At 49.1% G+C, this 26,618-nt stretch overlaps 1 protein-coding gene across 1 annotated transcript in view; it reads right to left on the minus strand.

The window, feature by feature from the left end:
- Positions 1-26,618, minus strand: part of CASKIN1 (CASK interacting protein 1) — a 137,569-nt gene that overhangs the window by 30,295 nt on the left and 80,656 nt on the right. Inside the window, exons 3-8 of the mRNA XM_070955320.1 lie at positions 6,719-6,816; positions 6,083-6,228; positions 5,153-5,248; positions 4,537-4,667; positions 3,504-3,612; positions 3,244-3,352 (exon numbers count right to left, since the gene is read on the minus strand). Of these exons, the coding sequence (XP_070811421.1) occupies positions 3,244-3,352; positions 3,504-3,612; positions 4,537-4,667; positions 5,153-5,248; positions 6,083-6,228; positions 6,719-6,816 (689 nt within the window). The remainder of the gene's footprint in view (positions 1-3,243; positions 3,353-3,503; positions 3,613-4,536; positions 4,668-5,152; positions 5,249-6,082; positions 6,229-6,718; positions 6,817-26,618) is intronic.

The raw sequence follows: 26,618 nt of genomic DNA on the forward strand, positions 1-26,618 counted from the left end.
CCTGCTGTCATTCATGCCATCTTCACTTGTGCCCGAGAGGAACATCAAAGCAGGTTCACACCTTTCCATATATGCCAACCAAGATGGAAGCAGGATGAGCAGGCTGGATGTTGGCAAAGCATGGCCTACTCATCCTGGTGCTTTACCCTAAAGGAAAAAACGGGCCCTTGAAATTGAACGCAGAAGCTCATGGGCAGCCAAGCAGCACTTGACAGGTTGAGCCATCAAGAGTCCAGCTGCCATGTTAATAACGGGCTGTACAGTTTCAGAGACTAAATTGATTTTGAATTTAATATCAGCAGCTAGGCTGCTGGTAGCTCAATACTGGAAGAAGGACTCTTTGCCTACTATTGAAGAGTGGATATTGAAAGTAACAAACCTAGCAGAAATGGCGAAAATCTCGGCGTACTTGAAGGACCACACGCAAGAAAGATATGTATTGGAATGGAGAAGATGGATTGATTATATTCAAAATAAGTATCAGACAAGAAAATATCAAATAGCTTATGAATGATTGTTAGTATTAGAAGTATTTGGTTATCTGTAGTGGAGTTAAGGTTTCAGTGGGGGAGGCAGTACTTTGAGGATAAGTAGATTAATCTAGTTTATGTTTGATTAAATGAAATACCTTGTATTTTGCTCTGGGAAGTCGGGGGGGGAGGGGGGACAAAGGGGGAAAGGGTGGGGGGAACAGGGGGGGGGGAATTTTTTTGTCTTTTTTGTAAAACTTTTCAATAAAAAAAAAAAGAGTCCAGCTGCCATGTTCTGTACCAACTGCAGCTTCTGTTTCGCCTTCAAAGGCAGCCCCTGGCACAGTGCACTGCAGCTGAATGCCAACCAAGACATGAGTTGCCATCACCAGAGGGAATTGATCTAAGTGTTTTTGAGTGGTGATTTTTGCCCTTTTCTTAAGCAAGCATCCAGCACCCTAACCTTAACCCTAGAGGGTCCTCTAGGCACAAGCCCACTCTTGGGGGTGGGGCACCATGTCCACAGTAACTCCTGGGCAGATGTCACAAGGTTGCCCCGATGACCAGACAGCTCAATCTCAAACAGGATTCAATCTGAGCTTGTTTCCAGTCTCAAGACATCAGGTCAGGACTTCGACAGGCACTGGGCTCAGCTGAGAGTGGTCATATTCAGGTAAGTCCTCAATTTATGACCACAACTGAGCCCCAAATTTTTGTTGCCCCTTCTGGAGAAGGCCTTCCATCCCAGAAGGCCAGCAGCTTTTATGCCCTCCCCAGCAAGCTGCTAAAGATCGCCCAGAGATGCTCGTAGGAGGGGCACAGATGAACCCCACAGGGGCTGAATTCTTGTTCCAGGTTAGATTATTTTATTTCTCTCTCTCCCTCCCTCTCTTTCTCTCTCTCTCTTTCTATCCATCCATCCATCCATCCAATCATATATCTATATCTATCTATCCATCCCTCCCTCTCTCTCTCTCTCTCTTTCTGTCCATCCATCCATCCATCCATCCATCCAATCATATATCTATATCTATATCTATCTATCCATCCCTTCCTCTCACTCTCTCTTTCTGTCCATCCATCCATGCATCCATCCATCCAATCATATCTATATCTATCTATCGATCCATCCCTTCCTCTCTCTCTCTCTCTTTCTGTCCATCCATCCATCCATCCATCCAATCATATATCTATATCTATATCTATATCTATATCTATATCTATATCTATATCTATATCTATCTATCTATCCATCCCTTCCTCTCTCTCTCTTTCTGTCCATCCATCCATCCATCCATCCATCCATCCATCCAATCATATATCTATATCTATATCTATATCTATATCTATATCTATATCTATATCTATATCTATATCTATCTATCCATCCCTTCCTCTCTCTCTCTCTCTCTTCCATCCATCCAATCATCTATCTATATCTATATCTATATCTATATCTATCTATCCATCCCTTCCTCTCTCTCTCTCTCTCTCTCTCTCTCTTTCTGTCCATCCATCCATCTAATCATCTATCTAATCATTTACCTATATCTATATATCTATATCTAATTATATCTATCTATCTATCCCTCCCTTCCTCTCTCTCTCTCTGTCCATCCATCCAATCATCTATCTATATCTATATCATCTATCTATCCATCCTTCCTCTCTCTCTCTCTCTCTCTGTCCATCCATCCAATCATCTATCTATATCTATATCTATATCTATATCTATATCTATATCTATATCTATATCTATATCTATATCTATATCTATATCTATCTATCCATCCCTTCCTCTCTCTCTCTCTCTCTCTCTCTGTCCATCCATCCAATCATCTATCTAATCATATCTCTTTCCCTCCCACCCTCCCTCCCTCTCTCTCTCTCTCTCTCTCCAGAGTTACCCTGTGGTAAGATGGGCAGCCAATAAATTTAATAAAGAAATCAATACGTAAGTAACACTCCCCAACATCCTCATCATCCACATATTCCAAAAACCTCAGACTGTGCCCCCCCAAAAAATCTGGCTTGTTATCCTAGGGTGGAAAGGGACCTTGGAGGCCTGCTACTCCAACCCCCTGCCCAAGGCAGCAGCCTTTCTTAGATCATCCCAGTTGTCCAGTCTATTCTTGAAAACCTCCAGTGATGGAGCTCCTACAATCCCAGGAGGCATGTAAAAACCCGCCTACTCCTCCAGCTGCTCCAGAGGTTTTGTCCTCCTCTGTCCCTGTCACTCTGATCAAGGCTGCCAGGCAGGAGTCAGCATCCTGGGTGGGCTCAGGCCAGGCGCTCTGGCTCTGGTCTTCCACCATCATCACCATCACTCTGGGCGTGTCTTCCCTAACCTGAGCCAGCAGATGGAGGCAGAGCCATGGGCTTCCTCCCACCATTAGATTTATAAATGTGGGAAGATCAAAATGGCCTCATTTTCCTGGTGTCGGCACTGCGATGCACGTAACACAGGTGTCCCAGGAAGGCTGCTGGATTGGGACAAGGAAGTTCCAGTGAGCTGGCTTTGAGCCAGTTCCTTTTCATCACACAAAGGTTCTTGGGAGGAAAACTGGAAGGGGTGGGGGGGAACCTTACAATCTTGAGCAGAAGTGCAAGACAGCAAGAAGTAGCAAGAAAAACAGAGAACAACGTTGTCAGCTACTCTTGCACAGCCTCTCCCAGTTATGAAGGAAAGGGCACCACCAGGTGCAGCTCAGCCTCAGCTGAAGAGGTTTTTCTGGCTGTCCCCCCATCCCCCGAGACTCCCACCTGTCCTCACCTCGCAGCATTTGCTTGATCTCCTTGCTGGCTTGCGTGGCCGTGAACTGGTGGACAATGTCCAGGGCGGTCTGGCTGTAGGTATTCCGGATGTGGGCATTGATCCCGCTCTGTGGAAGAGAAGGGGGGGGTCTGCGTGAGGAGGCGAGTTGGGGGGTTGCCCCTGGATGCCAGTCGCTACAGTTGCCGGGGGGTCTGCAGGCCCATTGGGAAGAATCTATGGGACTCTTCCTCCCTGGGAAATGGGGGGTGGGGGCTTACATCCAGGAGGAGGCGCACCACATCCGTCTTGCCACACAGAGCTGCTTCGTGCAAGGCGGTTCCTGCCTTCGTCTGACGGTTAATGTCTATGCCGGCCTGGAGCAAAAGCCTGCAAGAGAGAAAAATAGAATAAGAGTCGGAAGAGGTCCTTGGAGGTAAGATACTTTAACAGATTAAGAGAGTTGGAAGGGACCTTGTAAGTCATCTATCCTGTTTCCCCCCAAAATAAGACACCCCCTGATAATAAGCCCAATCGGACTTTTGAGCGCATGGCAATAAGGCCAAGCGCTTATTTCAGGGTTCAAAAAAATATAAGACAGGGTCTTATTTTCGGGGAAACACGGTAATCTAAACCCCCACCCAAGCAGGAGACCCTGCACCATTTTGACAGATGGCAGTCCTGTCTCTTCTTGAAAGCCTCCAGTGATGAAGCTCCCACAATTTCTGAAGGCAACTTCTGTTCCATGGGTTGATTGTTCTCATTGTCAGAAATTTCCTCCTTATTTCCAGGTTGAATTTCTTCTTGTCCAGTTTCCATCCATTATTCCTTGTCTGGCCTTCAGGTGCTTTGGAAAATAGCTTGACCCTCTTCCTCTCTGTGGCAGCTCCTCAAATATAGGAAGATGCTCTCATGACTCCCCTCTTCCCTAGACTAACCATGCCCAGTTCCTGCAACCGTTCATCGTATGTTTTAGTCTCCAGGCCTTTGATCATCCAGACGGTGGCCACCATCACGTGACTGAACATCCCACCACTGTTTACAGGCCTGGATGGAGGCCAAGAGCGATGGGGCTTTGACCCAGCCAAGGCTGCCATCTTGCTTTTTTATTTTAACCTCTCCCACAGGTCCCTGTGCGCAGATGTTCCCCTCTGGGCCACCCTCACTGCCTCTGGATGGTGCAGCCTCTCCATCATTACCACCCCACACTGTGACCTTCACAGGAAAAGAGACCTACCCAGGTTGTGTGTTGTCATAATCCTCACCCTCGCTTTGCCCAGCCTCTTCAGGCCTGCAACCCCCCCCCCAACTCACCTGATAACATCAATGTGCCCATTCTTGGCGGCCAGGTGCAGCGGGCTGGTCCCGTTTGGGTCAGTGATGTCCCCCGGCTTGGGCTCCAACAGGGCTGCACACATGTTGCTGTTCAGAAGCAGCTGCACCACCTGGCAGGCCAAGAAACAGAGGAGGTGCCCAAGAATTTCCTCCCGAGTCTTCTCTCCATCCCCCCAGAACTCAGCCAAAGCTCCCCAAAGCAGCCAAATCCCTCCCCTGCTTCCCATCCAATATAAGGAACCCTCAAAGAAATCACCAAATTTATTCTCATAAAACGGCATAATCCCCTTTGCTCCAAACCCTGGTCTTGTGGCAAAGATCCACCCGGTTGTTAAGCAAGTGGCTCACAGGGGGGACATCAAAGGGACATATGACCTCTCACCCCCAAATCTCAAGGGAAAGGCCAAAGAAAGTGGGGACAGTTCTAGTGAAGAGTACTGGACTCTCGGGGGGTGGGGGTGGGGTGGGGAGTAGAGTCCTGATGGCCGCACTAGCTCCCACCCACCAGCATCTTTTGCAGAGGAGATGAGGGTCCTTAACTTGGTTTGTGGCTGGCCCCCTTTCACAATCGTCCCTCCCCAAGAATCGGACTTACCCCAACGCGGCCAAACTCGCAGGCCAGGTCCAGAGGAGTCTTCCCACTGTTGTCCAGTATGCAGGGGTTGGACTGGTGCTGGAGGAGCATTTCTGACTGGGGGATGGAGAGAGAGCATGTGGGAAGGCCAGAGACCCCCATTGGCACAGACCCAACCTGCCAAATGCACCCATTAGCTCAACATGAACCACCCCTTCCTCCACCCCCAATCGCCTCTTCCTCTAAAGAGCAGCCACGCCAAGGAGCAAAACGCCATTGAACTTGTCAATCAAAGCCCCATCTCCTTTTAATGTGCATTACCCACATTAAAATGGGTAATGGCTGGGGTGTTTTTGGAGCCAATGACTGAGGAGATTCTCAGTCATCCAGGTCACAGTCGTCCCAAAAGTGCTTTTTTCAAGAGGCCCTGGACTTTCTGGTTTTTCTTTGAAGACGTTTCGCTTCTCATCCAAGAAGCTTCTTCAACTCCAAAGAAGAAGCTTCTTGGATGAGAAGCGAAACGTCTTCAAAGAAAAACCAGAAAGTCCAGGGGCCTCTTGAAAAAAGCACCTTTAGGACAACTACTGCTAGAGACACCTCTGTCCATACCCCCACGTGCCTCTGGGACAGGATGACTGTAATGGTATGTGTGAATGGCTGTCAGAACCTGGGCAAAGAGGCACTGCTGAAGGAACAATTAGATAAGAGACTGCATAGCCCACAGTTGCCTAGTGGGAAGAGCAAGGGGCTCGGAAAGGACCCTCCTTAGTTTCTTGAGCTGTAAAGGCGATGGTTGTGGGGAGAACCGCAATTTCAAACTTGCAAGGTTCTGTCAATGCAGCTTTTCTCAACCTTGGCACCTTGAAGACGTGTGAACTTAATTCCCAGAAGTCCACACATGTACACTTCACGGTGCTCCTCTGATGGAGATGGCTTCACGCCACCTCTTACCACATCGTAGTGTCCGTGCTGAGCCGCCAAGTGCAAAGGGATCTGTCCCTCGTCCGACGCGATGTTGACCGAGGAGCCGGCCTTCAGCACCAGCTTCATGGGCTCCTTCTTTCCTTGCCAGGCAGCGTAGTGTAAAGGGCGCATCCCTGCAGAAGAGGCAGAGATTCAGCAATGGAGACAGACAGTAGGCCCTTCTGCCATTCAACAGAACAGCCGTCCCACAAAGCCAAGAGAGGAACGGATCCATCTGAGAAGAGGCAACGGCAGTTTTTCTGAGCCGTTGCCAGTTACAAAATCAGGTGATTAAACCTCACATTTTCTGTATTTGATTTTGGCTCCAATGAACAGTGGGGCATCTACCCATAGAGTTCTTTTCAATGCTCTTGTAAATCGCTTCCCAAAAGAAGGAGATGACTTTTACCTGGCCCTGTCTAGATGTCCTGCCTGAAGGCCATCTCCTCCTTTCTGGGAGAGAACTACAAACTTGGTTGGTGCTCTGGACGCAGGACCCAACCTCTGCCTCCTTTCACACACCCTGTCTCTACCCAGGACTCTCCCCTGACTTGCCCCCTCGGACAGAGAGAGAGAGAGAGAGAGAGAGAGAGAGAGAGAGAGAGAGAGAGCCTCCATACTTGCCTTTGTTGTCCTTGATATCCACCGCAGCCTGGGCTTCCAGGAGCAGCACGATGAGCTCCGTGTTGCCGTTGAGGGCAGCGTGATGCAAGGCGGAGAACCTGTCACGACAGGAGCAAAAGTCACCAAGACCATCCTTCCCTTCCCTTCCCTTCCCTGGATTCCCCGCGCCCTCAAGCTGATCTCGTCTTCGGAAGACCGCACCTGGAATACTGCATCCATTTTTGATCACCACGATAACATAAGATGTTGAGACTTGGAAAAAAGTGTAGAAAAGAGCAACTAGGATGATTAGAGGGATGGAGACTAAAACGTATGAAGAACGGAATTGGATTTGGCCAGTTTAGAGAAAAGAAGAACTGGGGCAACATGGTAGCAGTCTTCCAGTCTTTGAGGGGCTGCCACAAAGAAAAGGGGGTCAAATTATTCTCCAAAGCACCTGAGGGCAGGACAAGAAGCAACGGATGGAAACTAACCAAAGAGAGAAGCAACCTGGAATTGAGGAGAAACTTCCTGACAGTGAGAACAATTAACCAGTGGAACAGCTGGCCTCCAGAAATCATGGGTGCTCCATCACTGGAGCTTTTTAAGAAGAGACTGGATAGCCACTTGTGTGGAATGGCATAGGGCAGTGATGGCTAACCTTTTCTGGACCGAGTGCCCACAGTGTGCAGGTGTATGTGCAAATGCACATGTGTGTACCCAAACACCCAAAATGCAATGCGTGCACGTGCCACTCCACACGTGGCCCCACATGTGCACATGCCCCCCTGCACATGCCCCGTGCATGCACGGCAGAGACCCAACGACCAGCTGGCTGGCGGGTGGCACACGCGCGCACACACATGGCGAAGCTAAACTGGGGCGACGGCTCACGTGCCCACAGAGAGGGTATTGCATGCAGCCTGTGGCACGCATGCCATAGGTTCGCCATCACAGGCATAGGGTCTCCTGCTTGAGCAGGGGGTTGGACTAGAAGACCTCCAAGGTCCCTTCCAGCTCTATTCTGATTCTAATCCTCTTTAATAACCAAGCTCTGAATTGCAAAGCTGGACTAGGTACCTCCAAGGTGTCTCCTCTATCCTCAGCAGGAGGCTGGGCAGAATTTCTTTTCTTTTCTTTTCTTTTTTAATTTTTTATTATATTATTAAATTAACATTACAAACAAACAACATATACAATACTTCACCCTGTGCTATACATAAGAAAGGAAGATTTGGTTCTTCGGATATATCCTCATGATCGCCAAAATCCACGTTCTCGGGGTACAGGTACCGAAGCATCTAATTTTGGCTGGGCAGAATTTCTGCAGGAGAATCAATCCACTTTAGAAAGGCCTGAGCCCCTCCCAGCCCTGTTAATCTCATTCCACCTGCAGACTTTTTTTTTCTTTCTTTTTTGGCGTCCTTTCCTCTGTCTAATTAAAACACCTGATAACTTTTTTTTAAAAAAAAAAGCCTGCTTCTGTTTTAGTCTAGCTGGGTTTTTGATTTCTGGAATGGCTCTTTCTTGTCAGCATTATACGATTGCTTTATTAGTTTTTAATCCTCGGCTGCATAATGTGCAGCTTGGCACAGAAGGGGGATCTGAAATGAAAGCACACAGAGATAAAATTTTTTAAAAATGTTTCCGTCTCTACAACGGTGAGCACGATCACTCCGCCGATTTGCCGTGAGGACTTCAGGGCACCCTGGGCAGTGACAGTGCAGGAGGGAGGGTGAATGGCCCAACTCGCCCTGCAAGGACTCGCCAGCCAGCCCAGCAACCTTCTCAAAGGTGAAGGGATGTGCATGCAATGGGTTAGTCAAAAAAGTCAAGATGGCAGCCAAGGATCACGTCACCAAAGCACCTCCCTTTTTCAGATACATCTCAGATGTGACATATGTAAAGCAGTGGTGAAATCCAATTTTTTTTACTACCGGTTCTGTGGGCGTGGCTTGGTGGGCATGGCAGGGGAAGGATACTGCAAAATCCCCATTCCTTCCCCACTCCTGGGGAAAGGATATTGCAAAATCTCCATTCCCACCCCATTCTGGGGCCAGCCAGAGGTGGTATTTGCCAGTTCTCCGAACTGCTCAAAATTTCTGCTACCGGTTCTCCAGAACCTGTCAGAACCTGCTGGATTTCACCCCTGATGTAAAGTCTCCCCCTCAAACTCCCCCTGGAGCTCCTGCTTCTCTTTATAACTCCGCTCCCCCTCCCACCAGCTCCCCCTGCCCACCCCCCACCCACAATTCCTCTCTCTTTCTAGTAGAAGCTCCTTCTCTTGCCTGCTCCCTTCCTCTTAGCAGCAGTCAGTCTCCTGCCTGACAAATAGAGGAGGGGTTCCCTTCACAGCCAACCTGGGGCCCCTCTTAACAGAATAGCAGAGTTGGAAGGGACCTTGGAGGTCTTCTTATCCAACCCCCTACTCAAGCAGGAGATTCTGGCCTATGCCATTCCAGACAAGTGGCTGTCCAGTCTCTTCTTAAAGACCTCCAGTGATGGAGAACCCACAACTTCTGAAGGCAAGTCGTTCCACTGATGAATTGTTCTGCTTCTCCTTAATTCCAGGTTCTAGACCAGTGATGGCTAACCTTTTTGCCATCGAGTGCCAAAGGCGGGGGAAGCATGTGCACATGCCCACACCCATAATTATATGTGCCCCGCCCCCCCACACATGCACGCATGACACCCCCCCCGCACTCCCCCAGCATTTGGGACTTGATGGCACAGCCCGGTAGGCCCATTTTTTGTTCTCCCCAGGCTCCAGAGCCTCTCTAGAAGCCTGGGGAGGGCAAAAACAGCCTTCCCCACCCCCCAGAGGCCCTCTGGAGGCCGGAAACAGCCTGTTTCCCTACTGATGGGCCCACAAGACCTGAAAATCAGCTGGCCAGTGCGCGCATGCATGCCAGAGCTCATGTGCCCACCGATATGGCTCCATGTGCCACCTGTGGCACACGATCCATAGGTTTGCCATCACGGTTCTAGACCTTCTAGAGATCTTTCACGGGAAGTTGCCCAATCTTAATCCCAGGCCTCCCTCTCCCTCTGCAGATGGATTTGAGAGGTTGTGACTTGACACCGAAATAGCAAATGCATAATGAAAACATGGATCGAAGATAGACAACAGAAGGATGGGTTGGCGAGGATGATGGAATTTGCAGCGACAGCTAAATTGACTTCCTTGATCGAAAAGACATTATCCCCACTTATGGTTGACTGGAAACCCCTTGTAGACCTTTTTGCATGAAACAGGGGGGAAAAAATGCAGTGGTGAATTGTGGTTTTGATGGTTTAAAAAATGGGTAATAGAAAAATGTGAGCTGTTTTTCATAAGAGAACTTTGTAATTGTGCTCATATTTGCTGCAAAGGAAATAGGAAGCTGCTTCTAATTCTTTTTTACTTTTGCTTTCCGTACTTTTGCCTTCCTTCCTTCCTTCCTTGAAGATAGTAACAGAGTTGGAAGGGACCCTGGAGGTCATCTAGTCCAATCCCCTGCTACTGCAGGAGACCTATACTAGGGATTTGAACAGTCGAACTGCTGATCGCCAAGCTCAGTGTCTTAGCCACTGAGCTACCTAGCCTTCCTTCCTTCCTTTTTTCCTTCCTTCCCTCTCTTTCTCTCTATCTTTCCTTCCTTCCTTCCTTCCTTCCACCCTCCCTCCCTCCCTCCTTTCCTAGCCTCCTTCCTTCCCAGCCCCCTTCCTTCCTTCCTTCCTTCCTTCCTTCCTTCCTTCCTTCCTTCCTTCCTTCCACCTTCCCTCCCTCCCTCCCTTCCTTTTTTCCTTCCTTCCGTCCGTCCATCCATCCTTCCCTCCCTTTCTCTCTTCTATCTTTCCTTCCTTCCTTCCTTCCTTCCTTCCTTCCTTCCTTCCTTCCTTCCTTCCTTCCCAGCCCCCTTCCTTCCTTCCTTCCTTTCTCCCTCCCTCCCTCTTTTACTCCTTATTACTTGGTTAGCTTTGATGCTCTTTATAAAACTTTTAATTAAATTTTTATTTAAAAAGAAAGCAAATGTAGTTCAGCTGCCGCTGGGAACAAGACTAGTTTTATAGCTGAGGTCATTAGCAAAGGAACAGAAAAGGCTGTTCCTCATCAAGTCTGGTACAGCAGACCCGGAAGCACCAGCCTTGATTCGGCTTGCAGCCTTTGCAAGCAGAGCGGACACCCAAATCCAGTCTGCAAACTGCTTTCTGGATTTTGGGGGTTGCCAGGAATGTGGCAGGGAGTCAGCCTCCTGATCTCAAAGCAAGGCCAGCAGGAATGCACCAGTGGTGGGTTTGGGAATTTTTTACTACCGGTTCTGTGGGCGTGGCTTGGTGGGTTTGGCAGGGGAAGGATACTGCAAAATCCCCATTTCCTCCCGATCAGCTGGGACTTGGGAGGCAGAGAATAGATGGGGGCGGGGCCAGTCAGAATTTTTACTACCGGTTCCCTGAGCTACTCAAAATTTCCGCTACCGGTTCTCCAGAACTGGTCAGAACCTGCTGGAACCCACCTCTGAAATGCATGCTCCTCTAAATATAGAAACTCCTTGGGGCCGGTGAGTAGGTGGGGGAACTAGTCCCTGCAACTACAGATAGTTAAAAGAGTTTGGTGTCACTTACAACACACCAGCTCTGGATTGTAAGTGGTTGCATGTGAATGCTGGGAGAGTGCCCAAGAGTGGTGCCAAGCTGGAACAGCCTCCATTTTCAATAGGACAAACAGACAGCCCCCTGCCCTCTATACCAGGGGTCTCCAACCATGGCAACTTTATGACTTGTGGACAGGGTGGATTTGATTTAAATCGAGTTGATCTAAATCACAATTTAAATCATGATTTAAATCACTAGTAAAAAGGCTTGATTTAAATCAACTCGATTTAAATCATAATTTTTAAAGAGCAACTGTCATCTCTGCTACTCCTTTGACCCATTGTTGACTCACTGATAGTCCCAGTGTTGCAGAATATACAGCCTCCTGCTACATAACTAAGCTCCATTTCATGCTGAATAAACTAAATGATTTATGTATCTTAAATAGAAAACTATCTTACGATAGATTTTTACCCCAAAAGTTTTTTATTAAAATAAATTTGATAAAAGTCAAAAAAATCCGATTTAAATAAAAAAAAATCTGATTTTTTTGATTTTTAAAAAAAAAATCATTGATTTTTATCCACCCTGCTTGTGGACTTCAACTCCCAGAATTCCTCAGCCAGCTTTGCTGTGTCTTAAAGTCTTAAAGTTTTAAAGTTGCCAAGGTTGGAGACCCTTGCTCTATGGTCTCTGCTGCCTTCTTTGTGATAAGGATAGCCGGAAAAGGGTTACAAAACGCTCAATCCAATCCTCCAAAACAGACAACCTACTAAGATTAGCTTTAACCTTATTTTACACAGGCTATTTTAGCAGCCAAGTTCAGCCTGCTGTGGGAACCCAGCTGGAGAGCCCGAGAGGGGTGAAGGAGTCAAAGGCATCGGAGCAGCAAGTGACAGTTCTCTGGGAAAAGGGGAGAGGCCTCTGCCTTTCTTGGTAGGGCGAACCTCAGCTCCCTCTTGGAGAAGCCAGCACCATTTCATAGCAGGGAAGCAAAAAAATATGCAGCCCCCCAAACAACAATCAGCAAGTGGCCTTGACTTCTTGAGGGGGTTAACCTGTTGTTCCCCAAAGCACCTGAGGGCAGGACAAGAAGTTACAGATGGAAGAACATTAGGAAGAGATCCAGCCTAGAACTAGGGAGAAATTTTCTGACAGTGAGAACTTACCTCCAGAAGATTGGAGGTCTTCAAGAAGACATTGGGCAGCTTGAGCAAGGGGTTGGACTATTCCAGGGGTCTGCAACCTTAAACACTCAAAGAGCCATTTGGACCCGTTTCCCACAGAAAAGAAAACACCGGGAACCACAAAACCCTTCCCGTGTCTGACTATTTCTTGAGCGGCCACAAAACTAGCATATGTAGTTGAATGAAACGTTCTGTTTTCTTCTGAAACTTTTCTTTTCTTGGATTTATCCATGGTTGGCCTACCGGGGGTTGAAAAGCCCAATAAATTGCATACTGGTGGGTGTCGCACACTGGCGGTTGTGACGCATATTTTAAGTGACAGGGAGCTGCAGCAGAGGGGTGAAAGAGCCACATGTGGCTCCAGAGCTGCAGGTTGCTGATGCCTGGACTAGAAGACCTCCAAGGTCCCTTCTAACTCTTGTTATTCTGTTATTGTCTGATGGAGAGAAAAGTGGGCCATGAATCCAATTAATAAACAGGCAAAAAACCCATCAGGAAGCAAACAGCCAGCCAAAAACGGAACCAGAGAAGGAAATTGCAATATAATTGTAACCTGGGAGAAAGATCTGTTTGTTCCTGTTAAAAAGCTGGATCTAGCCCAATAACTCAAAGACAGACTCCGATTCTTTTCTGTAGCTTTATTATAGATTTGATGGTACTGGAGGTCACTGACCTTGTACCTTTCTCTTTCAGGTATACATCTGGAATAATGTGTGGACCACGTGGTTGGATCTTTTATACCCAGGAGGAGGGGCAAAGAGGTAAGGAGTGGTTACAGGGGTTATGGGATATGTGGTCAGTTAACCCTTGCAGATCCGGGTGATCAGGGGGATGCAATAGTTAGACATTTACCATGACAGTTCCACAGTTGCCTGTGTGACCTCCACCCCATCCAAACCAGCTTCTGATCTGCTAGCCTGGGTCCCCAGCCGTTGGCAAAACAAAAAAGTCAGATCAAATTTAGCGTTCTTCTGGCAGATAAAATTCTTTGATCCATTTTTTATTTACTGTCTTACTTTAATTGTGTAGGAAGTTAGCACCCACCCCTCTCCTAGAAGAATGAAATATTTTAGGAAATATTTAAAAAGGCAGAATATTATATTTCCCTGGATGAGAAATGGAGAAACGTATTTTAAAGACAAAGCAGCTTCTTGACTCCCCCCACCTTTGTCAATGGACCATCACCTGCAACACAATAGGACCCATCTAGCAACAGAAACTCACCCCATAGCAAGACTCAAGCAAGCTTGAGAGACAACCTACAAAGTTAGCTGAGACCCCTAGACCACCTGGGAGTTTGACAACCAATCAGGATACATTTCTTTTACAGGAACAAGAAGCTCAGAGGTGGGGCACAACAGAGGGCATAAAACCAAGGCACTCCCAGCATTTTGCTCTTCTTTTTTCTACTCAGGAGCTCAAGCCATGTGATTCCTGTCCACCATTAAACCATCTTTCCAAGCAGTCTCCATGTTTCCATGTTACAAGGAATGGTGGATCAGGCCCAATAAAGAGACTTGAGTCATCTGGTAAAATATATCTCTTTTATTTGCAGGTTCATCACATCATCACTTGAATGTATCAGGAACTGGGGCTAGGAGGAGTGTGCCCACCTTTTATACCTGTGGGCGGGGATTCAGGTAAGGAGGAGTCTATGGGAGGAGCTGACCAGGTGGGAGTCTGGGTTAACCCCTGCACTGCTGCGCTATAGCTGATCCCTGGCACGGGCAGAGCATTTATACCTGACAAATCCCCCTCTAAATGCCTGACCCGTGTCTGTAGGCCTGACTGACTAGTTGGTACTCTGGGGTGAATGTTGAGCTTGGAAACTAAGTGTGAGTGTTGCTTGCCCTGTAAGGGTTTTGTGAGTATGTCTGCGGTCTGTTCTTCTGTATCGCAGTGTATGGCCTTTATGAAACCAATTCTGGAGAGCTGTCTAACGTGCTTATACTTTATGTCTATGTGCCTTGACCTTTGCCCTACAGCGTCGGACATAGATATCTCTATGGCGGCTTTGTTGTCTTCGTAGATATTTATTGGGTAAGCTGGCTCTCTCCACACGCTGGCAAGTAGGTCGTCGAACCAGATGAGGTTGTTGGCGGCTTTGGAGAGGCATATGTATTCAGCTTCAGTAGTTGAGGTTGCCACCAGGATTTGTTTGCCTGAGTACCAATGCACCGGGCAGTTATTTAGGTAGAATATGTACCCAGATGTGCTTTTGCGCCCCTTGGCGTCTCCGGCCCAGTCAGCATCAGCGTAGCATGAGAGGATGGGTTCTTCGGATTTTTCAGGCTCTAGGGTTAGGCATGCATTGACACTCTGTTTCAGGTATCTTAGCACCCTTTTCACTGCGTCCCAGTGGTATGTGGTGGGTTTGCTCACGTGCCTGGATAGTAAATTAACGGATAGAGCGATGTCCGGTCTGGTCCAGTTAGCGATATACAGGAGGGAGCCTATGATTGACCTGTACAGCGTGTTGTCTCCAAATTCGGGTGATTCATCATGCATGTTTTTTAGGAAGTCTGCCTGCATGGGTGAATCACATCCCTTGGCGTCTGCCATGTTGCATTTATGGAGCAACTCTTCTATCTTCTCTTTCTGCGACAGTTGGAAACCCTTTGGCGTCTGGTTGACTTGTACTCCCAGGTATCGGTTAATCCTCCCAAGGTACTTTAGGGTGAAATGCTCGCTCAGCCTGCTGGCGAAGGTGTTGCGGTTGGCTTCGTGTTTGCTGATGTACAGAATGTCATCCACGTAAACTAGGATGTATTCTGGCGAGTCCCCCTCTTTCCTGGTGAAGAAACAGTTGTCAGCTATGGTCGCCGTGAATCCCATAGACTTCAGGGCCTCTACCAGGCATTCGTACCATCGTTTGCCTGATTGTTTTAGTCCATACAGGCTCTTATGAAGTAACCAGGTGTCCCCTCTGTTGGTTTCTTTGCTGTGGGGGGCTCTGATGTATATCTCTTTGTCTAGGTTGGCGTGCAGGTAAGCGGTCTGCACATCGAACTGGTGTACTTCCAGCCCTAGCAAGGATGCGATGACCAGGGCGCTTTTGACGCTCTCTGTTTTTTACGGTGGGCGAATAGGTGTCTGTGTAGTCCTCCGGAAACCTTTGAGCAAACCCCTGGGCAACTAATCTTGCCTTGTATAGGCTTTGGCCCCCCTCTAAGTTCTTGACTTTGAATATCCATCGGGTGCCTATTGTGTTCTTGCCCTCTGGGACTTTGGTGGGGGTGTATACTTCCAGCTTCCTCAGGCTGTCCAGTTCCTTGGCCATGGCTAGCTCCCACTTTGCCCTCTCCCCCTGGGGTAGTCTCAGCACCTCTTCGTATGAGTTTGGCGTAACGTGGTTTGCGTGCACGTGCATCACGTAATCATTTAACCTTTTTGGCAGCTGGTTTCTGGTCGATCTGACCGGCCTGGTTGCTGCCTGCTTGGTGTCATGCAGATATCTGGCTTCTCTTTGTGTCAGTGATTCGACACTTATCTTGGGATGATTCTCTTTCCATCCCTCAACCTTGATGCCTTGGAGGTCGGGCTTGGGCCTGCTCCCTTCCTGTCTACTCACTGTCTCGTTTTTGTTTTGGGTTTGTTCGGTTGGACTATCCTCTCGTTCGGTGGGTACCTCATTTAGGTGTAATCTGGACCAGTTGGCTTGCTCATGGAATGCCGCTGTTCTAGAGATCACAAACCTATTATTATTGTCCACAAACCTGAAGCCCTTGGTCCCTGGCTCGTATCCCATAAACCTGAGCCTTCTGGATACCTTATCCCCTTTCTTGCGCAACTGCTTGGGTATGTGTACATCAGCCGTTACACCGAACACATGTAGGTGTGCTATCTGTGGCTTCTTGTTATACATGACCTCGTAGGGCGTTTTGTCTATCACACTGGACCATGTTCTATTTAATGTATAGTTGGAGTAGACCAGGGCCTCAGACCAGAAGTGCTGGCCAATGCCCGCGTCCTCTAGGGCGCACCTGACCATCGTTTGCAGCGTGGAGTTCCGTCGTTCTGCGACCCCGTTTTGAAAGGCGGAAAACGGGGACGACGTAAAGTGAATCACGCCTTTGGACCTGAGCCAATGTGAGAAGTCCTTAGATAGAAACTCAGACCCTCTGTCGGTCATGATCTGTTTGATCTGTTTGTTGTTTTGGGTTTCTACTCTTTTATAAAACTCCTTGAATTTTTGGAAGGCCTCATCCTTTTTTCTTAAGGTGTAGACGAAGCCATATCGACTATGGTCATCCACTATGGTGAGGAAGTACCTTTTTTTATAGTTTATGGATGGCCTTAGGGGTCCTACCAGGTCCATGTGTACTAAATCGAATATTTGGTTGGCGGCGCGTAACGACTTCTTGGGTCTGGGTTTTACTTTCAGTTTTGAACATTTGCACACCGAGCACTCGAGGTAGTTTTCACAGTTTTTTATTATGGCACCCTCGGTACAATTGGCCATTTTCTGTATCACGGGAAAACTGGCGTGTCCAAGCTTGCGATGCAAAAGGTGGGCACAGTTGTCATGCATTGGTTTGCCTATTGAGGGTCTTCTTTGGGTGTGTTTGTTGTGTTGTGTTTCTGGTGTCATGTTACCATCTTTATCTACCTCTCTCCCGCCTACCTGTTCACCCTCAGTCCTGCCTTGGTCAGTGTCTTCTGCGTTCTCTGAACTGGTGTTTATGCTGTGGGCGTGATTCTCATAGAAAGCTATGTAGGGCAATCCTTGGTTAATGGTTACTCTCCCTATATCTTTCCCTTCCTTGCTAACCTTCACGTTGCCTTTTGTGAATATCATCTCAACCCCTGACTCTCTGCTAAGCTTTACTGCGGCCAGGATGTTGTGGGGTATCTCCGGGACTAGTAGTACCCCCTCTATTTTCCCTACGCCTGGTAATGTAATTGTCCCTTTGCCTGTTACTCTAACCTGGTTCTGGTCTGCAACTTTGATGGAAAAATCCTCTCTCTTGAATGATGAGAGTAGTTTCTGATTGTATGTGGTGTGGTTGGAGGCTCCCGAGTCCAGGAGCCAAGAGCTGGTGTCTTTGTCTTGGTGTGTGGTGTGTGTGTGCTCCCCTATTCCATATAGGGACCCTGTCCTGCTGTCGCGTGAACTGTCCCTGTTTCCCTTCCTATCCCTGGGGATGGGTGAGTCTCTACTCCTATACTTTTCTCCGGATGTGTGCCTTTCTGTTTGTCTGTGTCCATGCTCTGGCCTGCCTCTCTCCCTATAGTTCTTGGGGCAGTCCCTTTTGATGTGTCCCCTCGACCCGCAGATGTAGCACTCGGGGGTGTTGTGTTGTTTCTCTTGGAAAACTACTCTCCTCTCACTCTTGTGTTCTCTGGGAGGGCCGGGGCGGCTCCTCCTCAAATTATCTTCTGCGATGAGCCTGTTGGATAGCCTCTCCACAGACAGCATCCCTAGGCTAACGGTGTCTAGGTGAGTCAGGAAGTTATTCCATGAGTGATCTAAAGAGTTGATTATCACACTCTTCATGATTTGGTCGGAAATAACTTCTCCCCTAAGGTGTAGCTCTGCTCTGGTACCACTTAAGGACACTAGGTGCTCACTCATGGGGGTCCCTGGCTTAAGTCTGGCGGAAAAGAAGTCCTTGGAAATTTGCGTGGTGGTGGACACGCTCTCACTATAAAACAATCCAAACATTTTCCCTATGATTTCGGATACTGTGAGGTTATGGCCAATACAGTGGTAAATTGTGGGGGAAATACTGGCAATTAAAAGGTAGAATGCCTTATGGTGCATGCAATCCAGCTCTAAAGTCCATGGTCTCTCTGGGGGGTCATTAATAAAATGAGACATGTTTTCTTTCAGAAACACCACCTGGAGCTGCTGTGACCACTCTAGGATATTACCCCCATCCATCCTCAACTTGGGAAAGTCAACAGGTAAGTTCCCAGCACTAGTAGTAAAATTACTTACTGCTGGCTGCTGTCCATGGTTCCTTATGTTCCTATAGCAGCAGTAGGGCATGGGAACGCTTGCCGGCAGTTTAAAAGTCCCGCTTTGTAATTTTTTTCTTTTTTCTTCCTCTAGGCGGAAGAGCGCATGCGCGAAGTCCATTTCAGCTCTGCCATCGCCAAGGAAGGACCTGTTCGTCGCGGCTCCGCTGTAGAGGCCTCTGCTGGTCGGGTAGGCCTCGGCCTCGGCCTTGGGGGTCCAGGTGTCCTCTGGAAGGGGTCGTCCAGCTGCTGCTTCCCTGGAATGAAGATCTCGGCGGTGCTGGGGCTCCGGCGACGGTTGTAAGTAGCTGCCCCAATCCATGCGGTCCGGGGTGCGCGGCCTGGGCGATCGGAGGCGCGGTGTCCCTGGGGTGCGAAGGTGGGCTGGCGAATCGTCGCGGGCGTCGGTGGCTCTCGGGTGGGTGCCCCGCTGCCCCTCTCCTCGTCTTCCCTTCTGCTTCGGCCTCTCCGGCTTCTCTTTGGTGATTTTGAGGCCTGGGCCGAAGGCGGCGGCAAGGGTCTTCATGGCCCTATCCACTTGCCGCTCGCTGGGGGTGTACCAGGGGTCGGAGTCAGATTCGGTTCCCTCTCCCTGGTCACTTTCATCATTGTTTATGGTCCGGCATTTTTCGCGCGCCGGCCATTTTGAATTCTGATCGCTGATTGGTTGGGGGTCGGCCATCTTGTCTGACCATGTGGACAAAGATGGCCGCCGTTTCAAATTTAGAGCGGGGCTTTGGGGCTCGGTGGCCGTTGGGGGTGCCCTTTTGGGCGATCCACTCACCGAGTCCAGCTCCTCGAGTTCAGAGTCCGAGCCCTCTTCGCTCCTTGCCACTTCGCGGTCGATTATGAAGCTCCGCAGGTCGGCAAGGAGGTTCTTGTCGCCGGCTCGCTCTTTCAGCAGCTGCAGGACGTCGAGTCGCAGCTTCTCTTCCTCTTGGTCGTGGTGGTGGGCCCTTTTTCTTTTTTCGATCTCCCCCTTTTCTTCCGTCGCTGTGGCTTTGGGGGTGGCTGAGGTTCCTGCCTTCCCTGGCGAGTCTGATGGGTTGCTCTCCCGTTGCTTCGGAGGTGTCGCCATTCTGCAGGTAGGTATGGGTCCTTGTCTTGTGGCTTGGGATCTTTGGGCCTTACCAACCATCCTCTGCTACCATTTTGTTACAAGGAATGGTGGATCAGGCCCAATAAAGAGACTTGAGTCATCTGGTAAAATATATCTCTTTTATTTGCAGGTTCATCACATCATCACTTGAATGTATCAGGAACTGGGGCGAGGAGGAGTGTGCCCACCTTTTATACCTGTGGGCGGGGATTCAGGTAAGGAGGAGTCTATGGGAGGAGCTGACCAGGTGGGAGTCTGGGTTAACCCCTGCACTGCTGCGCTATAGCTGATCCCTGGCACGGGCAGAGCATTTATACCTGACATTCCAGTGTCTTTTTCCCCACTTGGAACCGAACCCAGAAGGATATTTCTTCCAACAATTGTTTATTTGGTATCTGGGAGTATCCATGGGGTATGGTCCCAGAAGCGAAGAGTGCAGCCACAAAACCCCTAACAAATTCAGCATCCTGACCCTCTGGGCACCCTGGCTTCTTTTCATGGACCGCCTGTCTGGGAAATGGGCAAGCTAGAACCCTTTCGGATCCATCCATGAAATGTTAGGAGCCTCCCTGCCATCTGCCCGGCCACAAAAAGGGAGAAGGTCCTCAGTGCAAGACCCCTTCCTCGTCTAGTGGATCAGGGAAGGTGCCAAGGGAGCGCCTGGCAGAGGGGGCTCTTGAGTAACCCCCCCAGCCAGCCTCATTTGCGGGGCAGCTTTGAACCAATCAATCAGAAGAGAGTTGAAAGGGACCTTAGAGGTCTTCTAGTCCAACCCCTTTCTCAAGCAGATAGATAGCTGTCCAGTTTCTTGTTAAAAACCTCCAGTGATGGCGCATCCACGATTTCTGGAGGCAAGACGTTCCACCGGCTAATTGTCCTCACTGTTAGGAAATTTCTCCTTAATTCCCAAAGGTTGCTTCTCTCCATGAAAGTCCCGATGCAACAGCTCAGTGCTTGGGGTGACCATTGCTTATCTCAACAGGGAAGCTGCCCCAGATGACCGTGTCCCCAAATGCCACCAAACACTCCCCCTCATCTGAAATCCCCCCCCCCCCGGGGGCAGGTGGAAGAAGGAGGAGAAGGGATGAGGGCAGTTGCTTCTCCGTGGACATTTAAAAATAGAAGTATCCTTTTTTAAAAAAGATGCCATGAAAAGGCAAGCATAACAAAGGCGAAGAAGAGAAAGCCCGCCCTCTCCAGCTGTTTTCAGTTTGAGGACCTCCTCCTCTGCCTCCCCCTCCTGCCTCCTATGGGGTCCCCTTTTCCTGCTGTTCCCCTCCCCAAACACTTGAGCCACAGCTCGCTTCCGCCTGCCTCTCTCCCTGTGGGGGACCGTCTGCCTCCCCCTCGCTCTGAACGCAGGTAGAGCCTCTGCCCAGGAACCTCTTGGGCACCTGCCTTGAGCTGAGGGGGGATTGTTGTCTTAAAGGGGTTGGCTCCCCCTGGCTCCAGCCCCTTCTGGGGGCACCTCTATTGGCCGCCCCTTTGCTTGGAGGGAAGCACTGGGAAGAGGGCAGGGGAGGGGTCAGACACTGGATGGCAGTGAGGGGCAAAGGCTTCTCAGAGCAAGAAGTAATATCAGGTTGAAAAACATGGAGGGCAGAGCAATGAGAACCCCCCCACCTCTTTGAAATCATCCCCTCCCCCCCACCAGCCAGGGAAGCCAGAGGATGGTATGTACCCTTGATGGCTTCTCAGAACAGGCTTCTCTGTTCCTGGACAATCTCCTTGCCCCATCTGGAGGGTCCAGGACCCCTGGAGGCTGACAGGGGTGGGGGGGTGAATGTTGAAGGCAGAGGTTTCCAATGTTCCTTCCCACCATCTTGACTTTTCTGACCTGCCTGACCTGCAGGGCAAGGAACAGCCCCGTTCCTACGTGGCTGCTCCTCAGAATGATTCTAAAGTGCAGTCAGTTTTGATTTTGCTGTTGTTATGCACTGTTTGTATTTTACTATATTGTTATGACTGGATTGTAGGATATGCACTGTTTTGAGTCAAGGAGAGCAATTCAGCAGGGGGAAAATACTCTTTGCACGTCCAACGTACTGTTTTTTTGCCTGTCACCCACCTGCCAAAGGGCCAAAGTTATAGCCTGCCCCACTACCTTGCCTCATCATACCTCTCCCCCGCCCCCCGAGAAGGCCGTGGGGCTCGCCCTACCCTTGGGGGGAGCAAAGTCTTCTGCTCCTTTCAGCAAACATTCATTTGCCCCTCCTTTTAAAAAGTTCATTGAAGAGTTTTGCATGAATAAAAGATAAATACAGTATGAAAACATATAAAGAGAAAGGTTAGGAAAAGGCTAATCATGGGGGCTAATCATGTGGAAGAAGAGAAAGAAAGAAAGAAAGAGAGAGAGAGAGAGAGAGAGAGAGAAGAAAAAGAGAAAGAAAGAAAGAAAGAAAGAAAGAAAGAAAGAAAGAAAGAAAGAAAGAAAGAAAGAAAGAAAGAAAGAAAGAAAGAAAGAAAGAGTGGGAGGGAGGGAGAGAGGGAAGAGAAAGAGAAAGAGAAAGAAAGAGAAAGAGAAAGAGAAAGGAAGGAAGGAAGAAAGAAAGAGGGAGGGAGGAAAGAGAGAAAGAGAGAGAGAAAGAAGGGAGGAAGGAAGGAGAAGGGAGGGAGGGAGGGAGGAAAGAAAGAAAGAGAAAGAAAGAAGGGAGGGAGGGAAGGAAGGAAGGAAGGAATCTTCTTTATGGCAATTACAAGCAACTTATAATTTGCTTATTCCTCCTCCCTCCCTCTCTACCTCCACCCCTCCTTGACCTTTCAGCCTTACCCACCCACAAGGGCTGCCCGGAGAGGGACACCCCCTGTGAGGGACAAGCCCCTGTGCGACTCTTGGCCACTGCAATGGGGCCCACCCAGAACGAGGGAGGCAGAGCGAGAGAGAGGAGAGGCCCTCGGGGTCTCCTGCTGAATCCCCAACTGCTCTTTGATGACCTCCGGTCATTTCTCAGGGTGGAACTAGAAGAAACAGAACGCAAAGGTTGCTTCAGTTGGCTACTCTCCCGCAGCAACGCCAGCTTCTCCACGAGGGGGATGTCTGGCATCTCCCTAACTTTGCTTGCAGGTGGCTGGTCAACCCTCCCCGTGACTCAGCCCTCCTCCCATCGCTGCCCAGCAGCCAAAGTGAGCTAACGCCACATTTCTCTTGGAGTGGCCAATCCCACCTTCTCCTGGCCATGCATGGCTGGGTGCATGAGTCTGTTGGCTTCGACAGGGACTGAGCTGATGACGTGAGAAGATGCAGGGTCTGCCCGGCTCCTATTGGCCGTTGTCCTCTCATTGCCTGCGGTGGGTAGCAGCAGCGGTGTTGCAGGGCAGGATGGGGCTCTGAAGCCCAGATTTTCTCTCCGCCCTCACCACCCCCACAAGCAGATGCCCTGCAGAGCATCTCAGCAACCAGGTCAGTGGGTCAACAGTTGGCTCTGGCTGAAATGGAGGAATTTCCTTAATCAGGGTTTGGAGACCCCCGTCCTTAACCATCCCTGCCAATGGGAGATCTTCCCCACAAGGCAAGTTAGCCCTCTGTTCAGCAGGTCTTCTTGTTCTGCCAGGGTCAGCCCCACAAGTGGATTTTTGACCGTCTCGGGGAAGGGGAATTTAGGAGGAGGGAGTGTGAGTTGTGCCCCCTCAATTCCCACAGCAGTCTCTCGATGGACATGCAGTTTCCTCCTTTACTGTGACCTCCTTAGTTCCTGATTGATGCTGGCTGCAGGTGATCTTCAGAGACATTATTAGACAAGGAGTTCAGTGGGGCACTTTTGCTGCTGAAAGATCATCATGCCCCACCCCGATCGTTGGCAGGTAGACACCTGCACGCATGCTCCATTGACCACGGACGAGAGCCGCTGTGGCGCAGTGGTTAGAATGCAGTCCTACCGGCTGCCTGCAATTTGGCAGTTCGAATCTCACCAGGCTCAAGGTTGACTCAGCCTTCCATCCTTCAGTAAATGAGGACTCGGATTGTTTGGGGCAAGAGGCTGACTCTGTAAACTGCTTAGAGAGGGCTGTAAAAGAAGTGGTATATACAGTCTAAGTCAATGTTTCTCAACCTTGGTAGCTTGAAGATGGGTGGACTTCAACTCCCAGAATCCCCCAGCCAGCAGCGCTGGCTGGGGGATTCTGGGAGTTGAAGTCCACCCATCTTCAAGCTTCCAAGGTTGAGAAACACTGGTCTAAGTGCTATTGTTCTTTTCAATCTTGGCAGCTTGAAGATATGTGGACTTCAACACCCAGAATTCCCCAGGCAGCATAACTTCCATAAGAGCTGAAGTCCACCCATCTTCAAGTTGGCTGGCAAGGTGGAGAAACTCTGAGTGACCTTCTTAGCTGCACGATTACTTATATACAGATCTGGTAGCAGGTTAGAAACTCACAGCTGTGCATGCCCCTCTGAAGTCCCTCTCTTTTTCAAGAGCGGGACAGCTCAACTGATGGATCGAGAAACCCTGAAGGAAGACAACTCCAGACCTTCCTACATGGGGTCCAGTTTTGTCACGGGAGATATTTGCTTTTTCCACTCCACAAACATGATTCAGAAGAGTGCACGGAGGAGATGGGTGGTTCATCGCTGCTTCCAACTACTTTATGTATTTTTTAACAGATTAACAGAATTGGAAGGGACCTTGTAGGTCATCTAGTCCAACCCCCTGCCCAAGCAGGAGACCCTACACCATTTCTGACAGATGGCGGTCCAGTCTCTTCTTGAAAGCCTCCAGTGATGAAGCTCCCACAACTTCTGAAGGCAATTTCTGTTCCACTGGTTGATTGTTCTCCTTGTCAGAAAATTTCTCCTTATTTCCAGGTTGAATCTCTCCTTGTTCAGTTTCCATCCATGATTCCTTCTCTGGCCTTGCCTGGCCCAGTTCCTAACAGGCTCCAGATTGGTACTGGTCCACAGACCGGAGACTGGGGGGCCCTGTTCTGGAGAGAGAGAGATGCAAGAGTCCCCCACTCCTCACCATGTTCCCTTGGAAAGAGGGAAAGCTCATGGATTCGGAGCCGTGGTGGCGTAATGGTTAAAATGCAGTATTGCAGGCTAATTCTATGGAATGCCAGGAGTTCAATCCTGACCAACTCAAAGTTGACTCAGCCTTCCATCCTTCCAAGGAGGACCCAGATTGTTGGGGGCAATTGGCTGACTCTGTAAACTGCTTAGAGAGGGCTGTAAAGCACTGTGAAGCGGTATATAAGTCTTAAGTGCTATTGCTATTCCCTGTTCAGGCAGAGGCAGTCAGGAGTGGCGTCTTCCTATCCCGCCATTCTCAATAACGCTCGAGCAAAAGAGATTTTTTTTTTCCTCTTGGGATGGACAGTTCTCAGTGGTGGCCCTTTTGTGCATTGGAGTCCTGGCTGGCCGCATTGATCGAGGGGCTCTGGGAGCTGGGTTCTCCCAAGAACTGAAGGACAGCTCAAGTGGACCTGCCAAATTCCATATTCCACCAGCCTATTTCCCATAGCAGTGAGCCGAGACTGCAGGTAGTCCTTGAGCTATAACCATAATGGAGCCATACGTGACCAATCCAATTTTATGATCTTTTTGGGGACGCATTGTTTGCTAGAGGGCGTTTTTGGGGAAAACTGGAAGCAAAGGCTGGGTTTTTTTGACAAAAACATAAAACATAGTCATCTTATCACAGGATTCTGTAGAGCAGAGATCTTCAAACTTGGCAGCTTTAAGACTTGTGGACTTCAATTCCCAGAATTCTCCAGCTGGCTGGAGAATTCTGGGAGTTGAAGTCCACAAGTCTTAAAGCTGCCAAGTTTGAAGACCTCTGCTGTAGAGATTATCCATCATCCAGGTCCTGGTTGTTCCAAAAATGCTTTTTCAGGAGGCAACTGAATTTTCTTGTTGTTTCTTTTGAAGACGTTTCGCTTCTCATCCAAGAAGCTTCTTCAGCTCTGACAGGACAGTGAGGAATGGAAGGATTGATACTCCTTGCAGACAGCTGGTCATTTGCATCCTTTTAGAGGGTCGTTGAAGCACTTGGAGGTTTATCTGTGTCCTCAGGGTCACCTGAGTTAGTGCTCCTGGTTCCTGTAGTCTGTCATTTTATTTCCTCTGGAAATCCTTTCCTACTCCCACACCATTCAAGGGGTGTTCATCCCAAATTGTGTAACTAAAGATCTGTAGAGATTCTCAGTCATCCAGGTCATGGTTGTCCCAAAGGTGCTTTTTTCAGGAGGTAACTGGACTTTCTTGTTATCACAGATTGCTGCAAATGGTCCTTAAATACCAGTCGCCAAGATCCCTAAATGTGGTCACATGACCCTGGGAGGAGGCTGACTGTTGAAACTTCAGAGCTGAGTTGCAAATATCTATTGTAGGGTCCGTCGTAACTATGAACAGTTGCTGGGTGGCTCATTGTAAATCGATGACTACCATTACCTCCCTGGTACTGGTACTCAGGCACTTGTTACCTGTGATCTGAGTGGACATCTAATTGATAGTTTCAATCCAATAAATTATCCCTTTGCAGCTGCCCACTGCCCACTGCCCTGAGCAGCTGAGGCAGCTCAGCTGGGATCGTCAGAGCCTTTTTTTTTACCTTTTAAAAGCATTTTTTAAAAGAAGTGGCAAGTGGGTGACCGGGCTATTGGGTGGGCATGGGTGGGGTGGAGGGCAGGGATTTTTGCTACCGGTTCTCTGAACCACCTGCCGCCATCGCTACCAGATTGGCCGATCCGGTCCAAACTGGGAGCATTTCACCCCTGGCTTCTGCCCACCCAGCAGTAAAGCCCACCTACAAAGACTGGCCAAATCCACCATGTGCTTCCACAGTAAAGATCTTGAGATGTTTTCCGGGTGGTATACATGAGCCCCCTCTCCCAATCCCTGCTTTTCTCCTTCTTCCCCCTTCCTCTTTTTCTATGATGAGGGGTTCAGCCACAATTTTGGCCCTTCCGTGGCCTTTCCATGCCCCCCTGGACCCAACTCTAGAAATAATAACTTTGTAAACAGTTGAAAAGTCGAAGGGAGCCAGGATCCACCAAGAGATTGGAGGAACCCCCATAAAGGTAATGGTTAAGGTTTCCCTCGCACATATGTGCGAGTCGTTCCCGACTCTAGGGAGCAGTGCTCATCTCTGTTTCAAAGCCGAAG

The sequence above is a fragment of the Pituophis catenifer genome, unplaced genomic scaffold (genome assembly GCF_029215685.1).
Source record: "Pituophis catenifer annectens isolate HBS135680 unplaced genomic scaffold, rPitCat1.0.hap2 SCAF_16, whole genome shotgun sequence".
Lineage (NCBI taxonomy): Eukaryota > Metazoa > Chordata > Lepidosauria > Squamata > Colubridae > Pituophis > Pituophis catenifer.